Genomic DNA, 17,555 nt, shown 5'->3' with positions numbered 1-17,555 from the left:
ACTTCCCCCATGTTATGATTCTTTTTCCAGATGAAAGGAACAGATCTCTTGGAATCAAGCTTCCAGTGCAACTACTTACAAACCCACATTTGAAATTGATCTTTTGGCAAATGTTCCTAACAGTGAGATCATTTGTGAGATCTTTCATGGAAAACGATCACCACTGAAGCATACTCATTTAAAAATTCAAAAGAATATTTGGGGGAAATGAATGTTCAGTGAGAACAAGGCATGCAGAATCAGGTTTAACTTTTCTGAATATCAAAGATTTGAGGTGGGTTCCATTCACATTTTGAGAAAAGGTTTAAATGAGACTTTGTGGGTTTATTCTAAAGAAGCCCAACCTATTTATGTCCCTAAATTTGGTTGAAGAATTTTTTTTTTGTTAAGCATCATAAGGAGTCTATCTTTATATTTTTGTTAATGTTTTTGCAGGTCTTAGCACTCGTTCTTAAAATATAAACTAAAGCTCACCTTTTAATTTCTAAAAAAGAGAAGACTCTTGAATGGGCATCACATATACACCGATCCATGTGCTTTCATTCCTTACTTGTTATTGGCCCTACAATGTACTAAAAACAGAGCAGCTACTTACTGTGGCATGATACTTTTAAACGCATTTTTCATCCAATTAAGACTGAAATTGAAGATCCAGCCAAAAGATTATGGCAACTCATCTTTATTAGATGTGATGAGCTAGCAAAGCAAAACTGTTATATTATTTAACCTCCCATTTCCTGATGCTGTGGTGACCCAGATTTCTAGTTGACATTGGCCTAAGTAAAATCTAGAACTGGTCAAAAATGAGGGAAGAGTATTGGTGAATATACCATATACACATAAGTATGAAAATTGACATTTTTTCATCAGTTTCAAAATCTGAAATATTTCAACCAGCTGTACTGCTGGAGAATAAGGGGGTGTCCACACATTCATTTTATTTTCTGTGGTTTAATCAAAATAGAAAAAATATTAACTTTTTTGTCCATTGAAATATGCAAAATGTTGACCAGCTCTAGTAAAAACTATATCAAGCATATGCCCATATGCTCAGGGTTTAACTGATTGCCATATCTGGGGTCGTGAAGGAATTTTCCTCCAGGGCAGATTGGAAGAGGCCCTGGTGGATTTTCGCCTTCCTCTGTAGCATGGGGCACGGGTCACTTGCTGGAGGATTCTCTGCACCTTGAAGTCTGTAAACCACAATTTGAGGACTTCGATAGCTCAGACATAGGTGAGGTTTTTCAGGAGTGGGTGGGTGAGAATCTGTGGCCTGCGTTGTGCAGGTCAGACTAGATGATCATAATGGTCCCTTCTGACCTTAGTATCTATGAATCTAAGCAGAGAAGCCACTGATATTGTCATTAAGCTTTCATGTCTACTTGCAGCCCACAGGATGAGAAGTGACCTGATGGTTTTTTTGTTTTGTTTTTGTCTCTCTTCCCCTCTTATGTCTAGACGAGGTGTACTGCATCTGCATGAAAGCAGTGGAATCCATGACCTTGGCTCGCCCCGATGGCAGCTCTCTCTATGCCTCTTGGTGGTAGTAATAATTCTTTTCTTTAGTCTGTGGAAAGGAGTGAAGACTTCAGGAAAGGTAGAGCTAATATTGCTCTTGTATCTCAATATTGTTCTTTGTCCTTTTTAGAAAGTGACTTTTGGTGGGGGAGGAGGGGAATAGGGCCTGTAAATCATTGTACCCAAGGGTGTCACTAGGACCAAAGCTTTAGATCTTTGTCTATCTGTTCTACAAAGTGGAGTGGACATTTCAAATACAGCTCCTGTTTTATCTGAGTCAACAATTACATCATCTTTGCTCCAGTGGTGTCCAGCATTGCAAAATTCTGTTAGCTTTTTAACTTTAAGTTCACTATTAGAGGCTTGATATAAAGCCCATTAAAGTCAATGGGTGAGTCTTCCCTTTGACTTCTGTTGGAGTTGGATAAAGGTTAAAGATTGTCTCTTGTTCTCTGCAAAACTTACTTAAAGCTTTCATTGTATTGTTTAAGGGCCCTTGCTTTTATTAAATAAACATGCGTTCTAACTTAAACACTTTATCACTTCCAAAGGTTTCGGCAACTATTCTTTGAAGTACCTCAAGAGCTGAAATAAAACCACCTGGATATTTACTGACACCATCATTTGGATATTTTAGAATTAAGACATTAGACCTTGATGCAACTTTATTAACTTGCTGAAAAGGAGTTTTTAGCTTCCAAACCTCAGAATATTTTTGATTTTGATAAATTAGCTACCACCTCAACAGTTTTCATCAGTTAATGTTCACATACCGTGGTTTAATTTCAATCATGTGGTCGAATGCCCACCCTTTCGTTAGTCTTTCAATGCACAGCCTTTCTTTATTTGGCTTTTCAATTACAACAGTATAATTGTACAAACCGTTCAATTATAACCCACCATTTATGCCATATATTTTCCGTAAATGTCAGCATTTCCTCATTTTCATGTTGATATTTTACTTAGTTGATTAGAAAAAATGGAACATTTCTTGGCAATGTACGGTGAATGAATCAATCTCAATCAGAAGTCCTAGCCGTGGAAGACATCTGAGAATTCTTGCTGTCTGAGTTGCTTTGTATATTTCTATGGTATTTACAGCAAACATCTGCTCATGTCTACTTACGCTTCTGGATATAATTCATACTGAACTTGCTCAGAAGTTTAATACAACCATTAATAATATAGTCATTCCACTGCTGACATATAATCTCACTTGCCTAACCCATCTCATACTTTAACATACTACCTATCTTTACTTGTGGCAATTTTCCTAGTCTGTGTGACTGGTAACTAACAGTTCTTTTTTGCTAGGACAATGCCCCTTATGAAAACAATCAAGACATCCTCCAGAGAACAGATGCAACAAAGGGACAACTGGATTCTCCAACATGTTTATAAAACTTCCAGTTTGTGTAACAGTAGGTTATTTAACATTTGGTGTCTGTTTGTCCCCTGCAGGTTGTGTGGATAACAGCCACTTTGCCTTACGTTGTATTATTTGTATTGTTAATCCATGGAATCACATTGCCTGGTGCATACAATGGAATAAATGCTTACCTTCACATAGATTTCAGAAGGTTAAAAGAAGCTACGGTAAGTTCTCTCTTCCATCTTCGCTTCCTATAATGAAATAATAGCCCTCGCAGACCTTCCTATCTATTGTCCGAGTTAATAGAAATGGAAGCTGTTATTAAATTGTTAGTGTTAGTTTCTAAAATGATGTATTTATGTTTGTTGGCACATGAACATTACTCTAGTTTCTCTACTATGCGGAGTTTCTGGCTCTCTGATAGTGAGGAAAGCATCAGGGAGCCGTATCAGGATGGATCTGCACAGTTCTGGGCACTGGTACAGGTAGAATAGCCTGGGGCTGCTTCATCTTATTCCTCCTTCCAGTCCCTAAGAAACTGTACATGTTTTGCCCACAAACCTTACCTATGATGACGTGCTTCCTGTGTGGCCATGGGGTACTGCAAAGGCAGGCTGCATCAGCTCTGTGCCAGTGAGTTTGTATGTGTGTCTGTGGGGGGGGGGGGAAGGGTGAGAAAACCTGGATTTGTGCTGGAAATGGCCCTCCTTGATGATCACTTTAGATAAGCTGTTACCAGCAGGACAGTGGGGTGGGAGGAAGTTTTGTTTCATGGTCTCTGTGTGTATATAATGTCTTCTGCAGTTTCCACGATATGCTATGCATCCGATGAAGTGAGCTGTAGTTCACGAAAGCTCATGCTCAAATAAACTGGTTAGTCTCTAAGGTGCCACAAGTACTCCTTTTCTTTTTTCTTTTTACGAATACAGACTAACACGGCTGTTACTCTGAAAACTGGCATGAAAACACCTAAAGAGAGGCCCATCAGAGTTTGAAAAACTAGACAAAGTTTAATACGAAGCTTGAGTACCAAAATCCAGGACTACTTCATGTGTTGTAATCAAAACAGCCCCTCCCCTCCCCCCCCCCTTTTTTTTTTGGCAATGTTAATTTTATCCGCTGTATGCAACAGCCAATGTTCAGGTCTCCTCATTGACAGTAGGTTGCAGTATAGCACAGCACATCTTCCAATCTGAACCCACTCACTTTGGGGTGCTTCAAATCCAGATCAAATATTACAGCTTGACTCATGTCTGTCACCAAAGCAATGTCACTCCCATCATACCAGAAATGTGTAATATACAGTAACGGGGGTGTGTCTGTGTAGCTCAATACAGGGGAAGGGACATGAGTTATTTCATTTTCCTTAGTATTTTAAGTGATGTTTGGAAAACAATAAATATTCAGGGCCAGATCCTCAGCTGGAAGTAAATGGGGCTATGCTGACTTCACACCAGCTCAGAATCTGGTCCTCAAATTGTGTTCTGCATTTGTAGAATATATTTGTGTATTGCTCTTTTGGGCTTTAAGTTTACACAGCTGCTACCTGGCTAGCCACAAAGATATTTGTTTGACACCAAGTTTTCCAGATTACTTATATAAAAGAGAGAGAGACCGACAGAGAATACCTGCAGGATGATGAAAGATGGAAGATCACTTACAAGAAAGAGGAAAGCCAAGTTGCCTGTTGAGTTATTCTTTCTGCAACCCCCTGTCGAGGCTGGGGCCCCTGCTGGCTCTACTGACGTGTTTGTGTGCTTAATCCTTGTTATTGGGCCTTTGGGAGATTTGACAGCTGCCTGAGTACCAGTTCAGTGTGTTTCAGCAAGAGCCTTTGATTTATGAATATTTTTTCCCCAGTGAAGAACAGCAGCAAATAAAAGTCACAGATAAATTTCATTGTTCTACAATCTGCTCTGCTCTAGGATCAAAAGTCCTAATGTAAAAGGCATAAGGTCCCCTCATGCCAAGAGTTTATAGGGCTCACTGCTGCAAGGTGTTCAGCAACTCATGAGAGGCTTCCATTGCCAGTAAAACAAGCACTGTGCCAGATCAGACCCATTAAGAATACAGATAGAAATGTTGTTTTGAAGAGATCTGAAGGGAACAGGGCCTACATACATTCCTTGCTGACAAGTCCAGCAGCACAAAGCTTGATACTGTTGGCTCCACGGCACAAAAAGCAAGTGATTAATTTAAAAATCTTTGTAAATGGCAGCAGTAAACTTCTGTTCCACAAAAGGAACAGCAGTGAGTGATTAATAAAACCAGAGTCATCAGGAATTTTAGGCCAGGAAGGAGGTATTTGCTCCTTTGGACGTCATAAGAAGTTTCCTGAAAATTACATCATGTCTGGGGATTCACTTAGTATTTCCCCTTCCTCTCTGTATTGTGCAGTAATATTGCAAGTCCATACATGGAAGAGGAAGTGTAGGAACAAAAGTTATAGTAATATAAACAGGAAGGAAACTTGGAGTGAAAGACTGGCTACAACCTCCCAGAATTTTTTGTAATGGTACATAAAAATTCAAATACTATAGGATACAGTTAAACTGGATCACGGCGTGAGTCAGAAGTAACTCTATTGAAATTAGTAGACTAACATCAGCGTAAATTGTAGAAGAACCCAGCCCCATTGTCTCTGTGTTGCATCCTGTTTGTTATTACAAGGAATATTTTGCATGGAACCTTGACTTTTTAGTGACTTCTGTCTTCTGCTGCTTACTCCTTATCTCGATCTGCACAGCAGCTAATCGGGTTAACACAGAGGATTATTTCAGTCCAAGGTTCAGATTTAGCAAGGCACAGAAGCACATGCTTAACTCTAAGCCCATGCTTAAATCCATCCCTATACAGCATGTGCTAAAGTCATCTTAAAGCCAGTGAGACTTAAGTGCTTTTGAATTGGGCCAAAAATACAGAACTAGCACAAGCAGCTACAAATCCAGTGGCAGGACACAAAGTGGCAAAGAGCCAGTGACCTATCAAAAAGCAATACAAGTACCTTGTGGTGTCAGTATGGCATTCCCAAGTATAGTTTATTTTAAAAAATTCCTTGTGTTGAGATTTTGTGCAACTTTTCCAACAAGTGGGATGTGGAGTGTTAGCAGCACCAGCAGCTGATAGCAATACATCCTACAGTTCTTTTGCTCAACACACACCCGCGGGTGTTTTAGCCTCGGGCTATATTTGGCAGATTCGGCTAAATCCAAACATTCTGAGTCTGTGAGGTGCTGAGGACTCTCAGCTCCCCTTAGCTTCAAAACCTCTTGGGATCAAGCCGTGAGCTTTTGACTTCTCAATATGATACTTGAGGGAAGAGACATCTGAAAACCTTCATAAAACAGTTCATCTGACCTCCTCTGCCTGTATTTTCAGGATCCTAGTTTAAAATCCAGGCATTGGCTCTGGAATGGGCTCTATACAGTCTGAGCAGATGAAGTGGTGGGACTTAATGACTATCATAGAAATAATTCTTGGCCCTTTCAATGAGTGAGAATTGAGAAGGAATATCTCTTAGACGTTCTATTCAAAGCATGTCAATCAGACTTTGACCTCTGATGGAAGAAAGCATCATATAAACTGTAATTATGGTCCCATGCAATAAACTCTCCTGTGGGAAAGGAAAACATTCCATAACTCCTAACCTGTTGACTATTTTTATTTCTGACTGTGCAATCCAAATTAACCCAGCGCTAGTGGGAAGTGTATTGCCACAACGCAGCAAAAAAATCAATTAATCGTTTCTGTACCCTGTGGAAGTTCAATAAGCTACCAGCACTCCTATAATACCACTCTACACACACTTAGGTTGTGCTATTGCTTTAGAGTTTGCCTCTTTGTTGAAATAGTCCAGTCCTTGACTGTATCCCATGCCTTGGTTCTTGACGGGCTGGGAAATATTTATGGTTCTGTAGTCATGGAGTATGATGAGATATTATTTCAATAGATATCCAAAGCTAGTTCTAACCATACAGTTCTGTCATGTCACTCAACTTTTCTCTTTTAAACTAAGCTAACACATCTAATAATTTTCATCTCTTTATGCAGGTATGGATTGACGCAGCCACTCAGATATTTTACTCTTTAGGAGCTGGGTTTGGAGTTTTAATTGCATTTGCTAGTTATAATAAGTTTGACAACAACTGTTATAGGTAAGACAGTCTATTTCTCATTACTACTTGATAATGACAATTGACTTTAAAAAGCTCTGATTTCAGATTCACTTTACTTGCACTCTGATACCAACGTTCCAATAAAATGTCTGAGAAATTTGGAATGTAATCTAATTTTTTTATGTATTTATTTCTTGATACGTATTTCACAATTCAAGAACTCTATTTTCATGTTAGCTTTGGATTTTTTTTACTTCTGATTATATATATAATGCTATCCTATATAATATACCTATAATATAATAAAATATATCTGTTTTATATAATAGTATGTTATACAGGTAACAGGTATGTTCTATTATTTATTATTATTTATTTAGCCAGTGGAACTGATAATTACAACCTAATATGCACTAGCGTACTTCATTCACTTAATTGTGATTTTATTATTGACGGGCATTCTGATTTGGACATGAGAACCAACCCAAAACGTGACCCAAACACACCCAAAGTACTTCTTTGCTGAAAGTTCAGCAGTAAGAACCTGCAAAGTTATTGGCTCTCCTGTGCAACAGTATAGGATTAATTTTAGAAAGCTGTGTAAACTGCAATTACATGTGTCTTTCACAAGTAGCACTAGAGACAAGAGAGAATATTCAATGAAATCTGATTGGTCCACAACCCCAGAGAAGCAGGAGGATGTTTCCTCCTTTGTTCAAGTTTAACAGAAACGAGGGGTTTAGAGTCAAATCCTAAAGGGATTTTATGTTTCCGGATTACCTATTTGTGATTTTTTTTTCAGTAGGCCTTGATTCAGCAAAACACATAGTTCAAGTTCAACATGTACATACGTGCTTTGCTGAATCAGGGCCATTGTGCGTAGAGGTCCCAACCAGGGCTGGAGGTCCCACTGTGGGAGGCACTGTACAGAGAAATAGTAAGAGACAGACACTGTTACTTTACATTTTAATGTCAGTCATTTGAATGTGTGTTTTAATTGTTCTGTGTGTGTCTACTATGCTGCTTTATCAAAAAGACCTAAAGAATGGAACTAGCTGAAAAACTTTGAATTTTGAAGGGTTTTTTTACCGATCAAAGGGATACTTTTTTTGTACAAATTTTAATTAAAGTGTATCCCCAAGGGCTCCATTATTGTGGCTAGTTTGGCTTTAAAGGACTCACATTCTGAGGCATTTCATTTGCCTAGTGTTTGTGTGTGTGTGTGTGTCAGCATTTGTGGGCCAGACTGACTAGTCTCTTTGAAATGCCCAACCTAAGAGAAGTGCAAAAAGCACAAAGAATGACAAGTAAACTCTAAAATGTCTTTCGGGTTTAATAATGCATTGCTTGTAAATCCAGTTTAGGATTTTATTCAAAAATATGGATTTTAATCCAGAATATTTGTAATGCAAAAAGACAACAAAAATGGAGTTCCTGTAATATAGCCTCACCAGAGGAATAAACTGGAGTGCCTGAAAATACCCATAATAGAAAGCATCAGAGAACATCACTGCATGTTAGATAGTCCTGGGCTGGGTGCTAACAGTTACCTACAGTAGCTTCTTTTGAAAACATCTGTGAGTAAAAGCTAGGAAGCAAAGGGCTTGGTGGTGACTGTAGAAACAGCCCTGAGTGGTGCATAAGCTGCACCATCCCAGAAGTAGTTGCAGGAGGCAGTGTGTTTGAGACAGACCTCTCAATCACAGTGCCACACCGCTTCCCCCTGCTCTAGGCGTGTAGTAGCATGAAGCCCATGAAGGGGTATAAGGGAGTCCTTATTCCCTGCCTGGGCCAGTAGCCTAGTCACGGGTCTCACCAAAAGGACTTGCACAGAAAACACTGTGACACTTGAATGGTAAGCCTAGTTTAGAAATATATCGTTTTGCTAAAATTTGCTGGAATATAGTAGTACTGTATATATTACCATAAAGAGGAAAATGGGCACCTACCATGCCTTTAACAAACACGCCTATAGCAGTCCATAAAAAGCACAAAAGACTATAGAGATTTTAGTTTGCTGGAATGGTCTGTTAAATTTGTTCAATTCTCTGAACACAGGGCTTGATCCAAAGTCCTTTGAAGTCCACGGAGAGATTCCAATTGATTTCAGTGGGCTTTGGACCAAGCCCACTGTAACTTTAGATTCACAAGTGGGTTTTCATGTTAGGTGACATTAATGTGGGTAATGCTGTAGTAAAAATGACACCTCTAATAATAGCTATTCTCCAAAGTGGCAATCATTGCATTCTACAATTAGGTTAACATTAATCTTACAGATTTCTAGGAAGCCTGGCTTTAAGATGTTTCCTACATAATTGTTTTATTCTGTACCCTGAGTAAATTTGCCATGAAATACACTCTGGAACTTAAAATAAATGCCTTGAGGCAATACCTCAAATTACATTAAACTGTGCTGAGCTTATTACACTTGTCTTATGTAGTTTACCAGAATCACTCTGGCTGTATTGTAGAGCGATCTGCAGTGTTTCTAAAATATTATGTTTTATCTTTAATCCTATAAACCAGCTTCCATTCAAAGACAATTGACACTTAAATGAATCCATTCTTTGGTAAAATACTGTGGAGTATGTCAGTGACATCTTTATTACATTGGCAACGCTTTACTGAAGTGGAACAAAACACATTTAAATTAGCATTGTATTTCCAAATAAAGGGCATGATTCACCACTATATTACTCCAGTTGTTTTATGGCAGTGGAACTCCATTGAAATCAGTAGTTACGCAGGTGTAAAACTGGGGCAACACAGTGGCAAATCAGAGCCAGAGAGTCTGAAGTGCTGAAGCATTGCAACACAGCATTTTGTCAACTTCTATATTTTGCACGTAAATCTGTCAGCTTAAAAATGGGGTGAAGTGTGTGGTTGATGATGCAAATGGAAAAAGCTACTTACATGTGAATGTTCTGGAATTGAGGGAAATGGTAATGATGACCTTGGCCATAATATTTCACAGATATTCAGAGGTGAAGGTAAGCCGGTCCGGTCCGGCATACTGGCAAGAGCCGATACACAGCCGACCATACTGGCAGGGGGCAGGTTCCCCAGGCCGAAAATTAAAAGGGCCCGGGGCTTCCGGCCGCCGCTACCACAGCCAGAGTCCCGGGCCCTTTAAATCACCACCAGAGCCCCGGGATAGTGGTAGTGGCCAGGAACCCTCGGGCTCCAGCGGTGATTTAAAGGGCCCGGGGATTTAAAGGCCCCACCCCTTCCACCCAAGGCCCTGCCCCTTCCGCCCGAGTGACCCCCTGCACACACACACACACCTTGCTCAGGACCCCGGTCCTGTGTACCGGTAAGTCTCTTAAGTTACTTTCACCCCTGCAGATACTTGGCAAATTTTCTCCTGAAGGAGTCCAAAGAAAATTTTACAAGTATATAGGCCTGAGTTAGTCCTTCCTCTTAGGTACACACTGCTCTACAGAAATACAGTCAAGTCTGGGTGCAGTGAGGTAATTTAAATGTGACAGATGTGGAAACTCTGGCTAAGGCAAACTCTATCATTAACAAAAGCACTATGGTGTATGACTGGTGTCCACACACTGGAGACAGGACCTCAATTTTAAAGGTCTTCTCCAACAGCAGACTGTATGGAACTCATTATATCTACTTGTAAAACAGATCGATTTTGACAACCCTGTTGTGGTTCATTTGATTTTAACTAGGGGCCCATGAAGCCTGGGTATTGCATACTTAAGGCTGAAAGTACTGAACAATCCTCTGTGGAATGAAGTTCATGACATGACTAAAGCCAATTAATCATATTACTTACATTTTGCATAAGGCTTGTCTTTATGCCACTTGTCAGGATCATGAACAGGATGTGGGTGGTTGGGCCTAACAGTCGGAGTCATAGGGGTTGCCTGGTCTGGGGCTTAGCACGGAGTCAAGGATCAATGCCAAAGGACAACCACGGGTGTAGATGGGAGCAAAGCTGAGGGTCACACACAGGGATCAGAAGACAAATGCCAGAGCCAATGGGCTAGCTGGAGACGCTGAGTGGCATCGGGGAGCTGAGCTGGGGGTCAGAGCCAAAGGCGTCAAGGATGGGGAAGGCTAGGAACTGAAGTGGGCACAAGAGGAGGCTGGGCATGGGCAGGCATAGGCTGGATGGGAGAAAGAAAAGGCACAGGAAGCAGGGTTCAGCACAGCTGCAGTGTGCAATGTGGTGAGCAGCCGGCAAGCTCTGGCCACTACTGGGTCAAGGTGTAGCTTAGCTCCGCCATCCCCACCTGTCAGGAAGTACAGTCAATGAGGCAGAGCAGCTCCTGCTAGGGTCAGCTATGCCCAGTGTGTTGCTAGGAGACTGATCCTGCTGCAGCTGGCTCCCCGATGCCACTAAACATCAAACATTCATAGTTCTGGGGAATTATCACGCTGAGGTGGAACTTTCTCCTGTGCTCTAGGGGAGTGTGTTACCATAAGTTTACATGGAAGAGCTGGCTAAACTTAAAAAAAAAAAATGTATGAAGGACAGATTTGCTAGAGAAAATTTGAACAGAGCAGTTTACAGCGAACAGCCCGTGAGGTATATTTGCAGGTGTCATTATGAAGATGACAGCCTTGCAAAAGACAATGAGGTTTATAAAATCTTGCTGTTACTGATCTTTAACAATGGGGAGGAAAGGGGGAAACATTCTCAGCCTCTGACTCATTAAATACCTAACAAATTATGATCACTTTCTTTGCATTAATGTACGCACCACAAATAAATGCTAGAGCTAGTGCAAAATGGAGGGTGGGGAGGAGCAATCTCCTCTTTTTGTAAACGTTTGGAATTTCAACAAAAAATGTTCAATTAAAAGTTGAAGTTCAGAACCAGGTGACCAGTTGTAATACGTGTATTAGGATGGGGCTGACATTCCAAATTAATGTTGACAGCTGTGGCCAGATTTAATTTTGACATAAATGTACATAACACTGGAATGCGTTACCTAGGGAGGTGGTGAAATCTCCTTCCTTAGAAGTTTTTAAGGTTGGGCTTGACAAAGCCCTGGCTGGGATGATTTAGTTGGTGTTGGTCCTGCTTTGAGCAGGGGGTTGGACTAGATGACCTCCTGAGGTCCCTTCCAACCCTGATATTCTATGATTCTATGATAACTCCCAGGGATGAATCTGGATTTTCCTTTGTGGGTCCTGTCATTGATCTAAAACAATAGCAGATTAATAATAAAGTTATCAGCATTTTTGTCAGGTTCATGACTAAACTGATGGTTACCTCTTTATATTATACAATGATGATGGTTGGGTCAGATTCCAATCTCATTGATGTTCATGGGAGTTTTGCCATTGATTTCAATGGGAGCTGGATGAGGTCTTTCCATGCACTTTATCTGAAATGCCTGCTTAACCGGAAGGATTGATGAACAGATTCTATGCAATACCTTGAAAATGGCATCAAAGTTCACTAAAATGCATACCTGATGTTGTCTGAAAACATTCACAATTGTTTATAGGTATCGATTGGTATTTGCTAGTATTCATTTCACCGTGTAGCCTTTTGTTCACTTCTGGTTACTTCCCTGTTCCATTATTGTTGCCAGCTAAGACCATCTTACAATTTATTATAGTCTCTTAATTTTTTGAACACAGATTAATTTCAAAACAATTTAGGAAATAACAGTGAGTCTTTCGCAGCACAATGTGCTCGTATGAGCCTTTGATCATCAGGATGATTACTTAATTGGCATGTTTCTCTTTTCCACCAGAATTTTATTACTATAATAACACAATTCCTACCTCCTTCCTAAAGTGCTTTTCACTAGATCGTTCTTCTCTCTCTCTCTCTCTCTCTCATATTAGGGATGCTTTGCTGACTAGCACAATCAACTGTGTCACAAGCTTCATCTCAGGATTTGCAATTTTCTCCATACTGGGCTACATGGCTCATGAGCACAAAGTAAAAATTGAAGATGTAGCCACTGAAGGTAGGAAGTTCATTTTACTCCAGATTTACTGAAAAATTAACCACCTGCTCCAGTGCTGCCCTGCAAATTTGTTTATGTTCATTTCAAATTAAACAAGGCAAAGAAGCCCACCTACAAGGGACTCAGCTGTGGCCCTGATTCAGCAAGCCACTTGGGGTACGTCTACACTGCAATTGGGAGCATGCTTCCCACTGTGAATTGGCAGACACCCTAGCTTTGCTTGAGCTAACACTCCCAAAATAGCCGTGTAGCTGGATCGAGCACAGGTGGTGGTTTGGGCTAGCTGCCCAAGACCGTACTCTGGGGGCTGGGCGGGTTTGTACTCAGGCCGGTAGCCTGAGCTCCTGCCTGTGCTATCCCCGGCTATACCGCTGGTTTTGATGCAGTAGCTGAGACAGAGCTCTCATGTGTCTGCCTGCTCATGCCATGGCACATGCCAACTCTGGGTACCTGAGCTGTGACCTGAATGGGGCCACTCAAGCACTCCAAGGCAGGCACAGGGGTAAGCACGTTGTTGAATTGTAGTCACTGCAAGGCGTTGAGTGGTCCAAGCTCCAGGTAGTTGAAGGTGCTTGGCTCCTGGCTGGAAGCACGCAACACGTTAAAGGGGCAGGTCTGTACTGAACACGTACATAATCTACTGAGACTACTGGCTAGTTCCATAGGTTCCTGCCTCAACAACGTTCAAATATGGCCCCCTCCTACACAGAGCCAAGGAATGGAAATAAATAGGTAAGAATATCAGGTTCATGGTTACGATCTGAGGCCTAGATCCACAAAGAGACTTAGGCTTCTAAATTCCAGGTGTAGACACTCCTGTGATCTGTATAACCAACCCCTAAATTCGCTCCGTGCCTGAACTTTGACTGTAAAAGTTCCCTTGGTGCCTAAGTTTCTGCCTCTGGGTATGAGCACTGCTGACCCAGTCAGGTGTCCAGGTACCCTCCTGATACCTAAGCCTCAGTGCAACCCTCAAACCAGATAAAGATAGGCATTTCCCTGCCAGCTCACCTGCAGGGCCCGATCTAGAACATAAGAACGGCTGTACTGGGTCAGACGAAGGGTCCATCTAGTCCTGTATCCTGTTTTCTGACAGTGGCCAGTGCCAGGCGCCTCAGAGGGAATGAACAGAGCAGGTAATCATCCAGTGATCCATCCCCCTGTCACTCATTCCCAGCTTCTAGCAAACAGAGGCTAGGGACACCCAACTCCACATAAAATGTTGTGGAGTAAGTGGGAAGTGGTGGCCTTCCTTATAACATTTAGCCAAGGGTTAAGGTATTCACCTGGGATATGGGAGACCCTGATTCAATTCCTCCCTGTTCTGGGTCAGGGCAAGGGATTTGAAGGAGTTTGAGAGGTTCTTGACCTCTCAGGTGAGTGCTGTAGTCACTGCACTCTGGGATACTCCGATGTGTCTCTCTTTCAGTCTCTCTTGTTGAAAAGATTCCACTTTGCATTAAAAAAATTAATTGGGCCAGATAGATTGTGAGACTGACTCTGTAGTTGCAACACCTAAGTACCTTTGTGCATCTGGGCCTGAGAATGGCTTCAAAAATCTAACTGGCTTCAAGACTGAGCTTGATAAATTTATGGAGGAGATGGTATGATGAGCCTGCCTACAATGGCATGTAGTCTATCTGCGACTGCTAGCAGCAAAAATCTCCAACAGCTAGTGATAGGACAATAGATGGAGAGGGCTCTGAGTTATTAGAGAATTCTTTCCCAGGTGTCTGGCTGGTAGGTCCTGGACACATGCTCAAGATCTAACTGATCACCATATTTGAGATCGAGAAGAAATTTTCTCCTGGAACAGATTGGCAGAGACTCTGGGGGGTTTTCACCTTCCTCTGCAGGATGGGGTACGGGTCACTTGCAGGTTTAAACTAGTATAAATGGTGGATTCTCTGTAACTTGAAATCTTTAAACCATGATGTGAGGACTTCAGTGACTCAGCCAGAGTCTAAGTTGTTCAGATACTATGGTGAGGGACACCAATATAAGAATCTAGGTAGGTCAAATCTTATTTTCATGAACCTTTTTATAGCTTTAAAAATTTAACAAAAGCCTCCATGCAGAAATGAGTTTTTCTTTCCTCTTGCTTTTCAGGAGCTGGATTAGTTTTCATCCTTTATCCAGAAGCCATTTCAACCCTTTCAGGATCAACATTTTGGGCAGTGGTGTTCTTCATAATGCTTCTCACACTGGGCATTGACAGTTCTGTGCGTATCTTCCATGCCTATCATTTTTCCTTTAATAACATTCTCTGGTAATAAGTACGGAGGCACCAGTCTGATTTCACTAGGTTTCAGAAGCCACATGCTGTGCTCTCAATGTATCTGTTTTCATAGTTAAGGCCAATACACCAAGTAGCATTGCACTCAGCAGTTTATTTAATCACAGATTCACAGTGTGCAAAAGGCTTGTGAAGGGCCATCTAGTTTATGAACCAGCAAACACAGTTTGCTGGTTTCCATGATTCTGGGTTGGGCTCAAAGTTATTACACTTTAAGCACACTGCATCACTGACTCGAATGAGAATTTTACCATTCATTTCTACAGCAGAGTACTCAGAGCCTAAAAATGAACTTGGAAAAAGCACGGGAACAAGATGCTAAATTGCCTGCCTATGGTTCTGTACTATTTTGTATTAGAGATTTGTATTTGTTATTTCCCACGACATCCTAAGTGATACTCATGACACAAAGGCTGAGGATAGCATCTAATTATATCTTTGATTTCCTATAATATGGAACTGTATGTAAGATAGTTTCCTTATAACAATAGTCTCATTGTGATCATTTTTTAAAAATCAATTTCATTTACACTATTATTTTGTGTTTGTTAGGTGTCTTGGCAAAAGGCAACAATGTCATCTGTACGTTGACAGATAATAGATATTTAGGAATGGTAAAAAATGAGCACTAAGATGGGCTGCCTCATTTTACAGTTAAATTCAGTTTTAGATTTAGGACTGAACTTCATTCAACATGAAGGGGGAGTATTTGTGCTTTCTACAAAGTGAAAGTATATTGTCCTGGGATAAAAAAAGATAACAGAAACTTCAACCCTAGATGAAATATTCTAAGTACCCTAACAGCACTTCTACCACCGTATTCTTGCCAAAGAGGAATCAAGACTTCCTTTTCTACTTAACATAAAAGTTAATTTTCTTCTGGGAAAAGTAAATAGCATCTTTAAAGAACAGAACTGTGAACAGTCTAGTCATGTTCATGAGGAAATTTTTACTATTCCAAAATAAGAATTGCCAAGAAGAAAGTTCACTCATTTTCAGAAATAGAAAGGGAAGGAAAAACAGAGACAAGAGAGGGAACAAAGCTGGGGGGTGGGGGAGAAGAGATCACACAAAGGAGCTTTGATAGTCATCTGCAAGTATTTGAAGGACATATTCTAGAAGGGGTCGGAGCTGTGAAGTTCAGCTCCAGCTGTGAACTCTTCCCAGCTCTTTGAATTCTGGATTTCACTTCAGGCTTGCTAGTGATTAGATCAAGTTGTAAAATTGAGACTCTGGAACCTTATTCTAAAAACTTGAGGCAAAGTCAGATCTGGGGTTCCAGTCTGGACCTATTTGTACCATAAACAAACATGAAGAAAGGAGAAGAGTAGATTAGGGTGGCAAGAATGACCAGTAGTAATGAGTCAAAATTAAGAAAAGTAAAATCTAGGTTGTATATTATAGGTTGAGCGCTACTAGGCCCAATCATGCAAACATTTAGGGATTTGTTTAACTCTACCATGGTAAAGCACATGTGTAAATGTTTGAAGGGTCGGCACCTTAAATTGCAGAATAATAATTTTTCAGTGGAAGGGGGTCAAATTACTCAAAGTGGATAAACTGTGGAAAGTCTAGCATTTTCTGTTCTTGGTCAGGCTTTGATGTTTGCCTATTTATTTGCTGTTCAGAATTATTTTCTCGCAGGGGAAGAGAGGGAGAGTTGTCAACACGACTACATTGAACACTTCTATCTTAGTGACATCCCATCACCCAGTCAAAGGCCTTTGAAGACACTGACATGCCACGGGGGGAAGACCAATCCAGTGCGACTCCTCCGGTTATAGAACCGCCTGTGTCAATCAATCAACTAGCCAGACATAGAAAAGTATTTACCCCCATTCAATGTCATTGCCATCTACATGCACCATCTGCAAGTCATTCATTTTATAGAGACATGCAGAGCTTTGCTTTCATTACCCTGCTATATGGAGGACAAACATGGCCATTAAAAACAGCTGAGGAGAGGAATCTAAACAGTTTTCAGAGTCAGAAGTTACAGTGGATTCTTAACATCCATTGGTTTGATTTTTGTCACAAACAAGGAGATACTTAGATGATCCTGGCCAGTTGCAGTCTCGCACAAGTTGAGAACAAGATGACACTGCAATTGTGGGGTCATATACAGAAGAAGGTATGGTTTTACAGAAGTTTTGTAGAGTTGAGGCTGAAGGAAGCAGAACACAAGGCCGACCGTGAATGAAGGAGGTTGGAAGATGCAATTTTGAGGGATTTAAGAATCCTAAATCCTCCCTGTCATGAGGTGCTCTGCTCACTGCTGTGTAGTGTCCTTGTGGCCCATCTGGGGATGA

The 17,555-nt window shown here is 40.9% G+C and overlaps 1 protein-coding gene across 1 annotated transcript in view; it reads left to right on the top strand.

Moving 5' to 3' along the window:
• Positions 1-17,555, top strand: part of SLC6A2 (solute carrier family 6 member 2) — a 105,755-nt gene that overhangs the window by 47,164 nt on the left and 41,036 nt on the right. The window contains exons 5-9 of the mRNA XM_074968594.1: positions 1,459-1,597; positions 2,980-3,114; positions 6,941-7,044; positions 12,826-12,950; positions 15,060-15,172. Coding sequence (XP_074824695.1) covers positions 1,459-1,597; positions 2,980-3,114; positions 6,941-7,044; positions 12,826-12,950; positions 15,060-15,172 — 616 coding nt within the window. The remainder of the gene's footprint in view (positions 1-1,458; positions 1,598-2,979; positions 3,115-6,940; positions 7,045-12,825; positions 12,951-15,059; positions 15,173-17,555) is intronic.

The sequence above is a fragment of the Natator depressus genome, chromosome 12 (assembly GCF_965152275.1).
Source record: "Natator depressus isolate rNatDep1 chromosome 12, rNatDep2.hap1, whole genome shotgun sequence".
In the NCBI taxonomy this organism is placed as follows: Eukaryota; Metazoa; Chordata; order Testudines; family Cheloniidae; genus Natator; species Natator depressus.
Note: the sequence above shows the minus strand (reverse complement) of the source record. Positions and strands in the feature narration are given on the sequence as shown.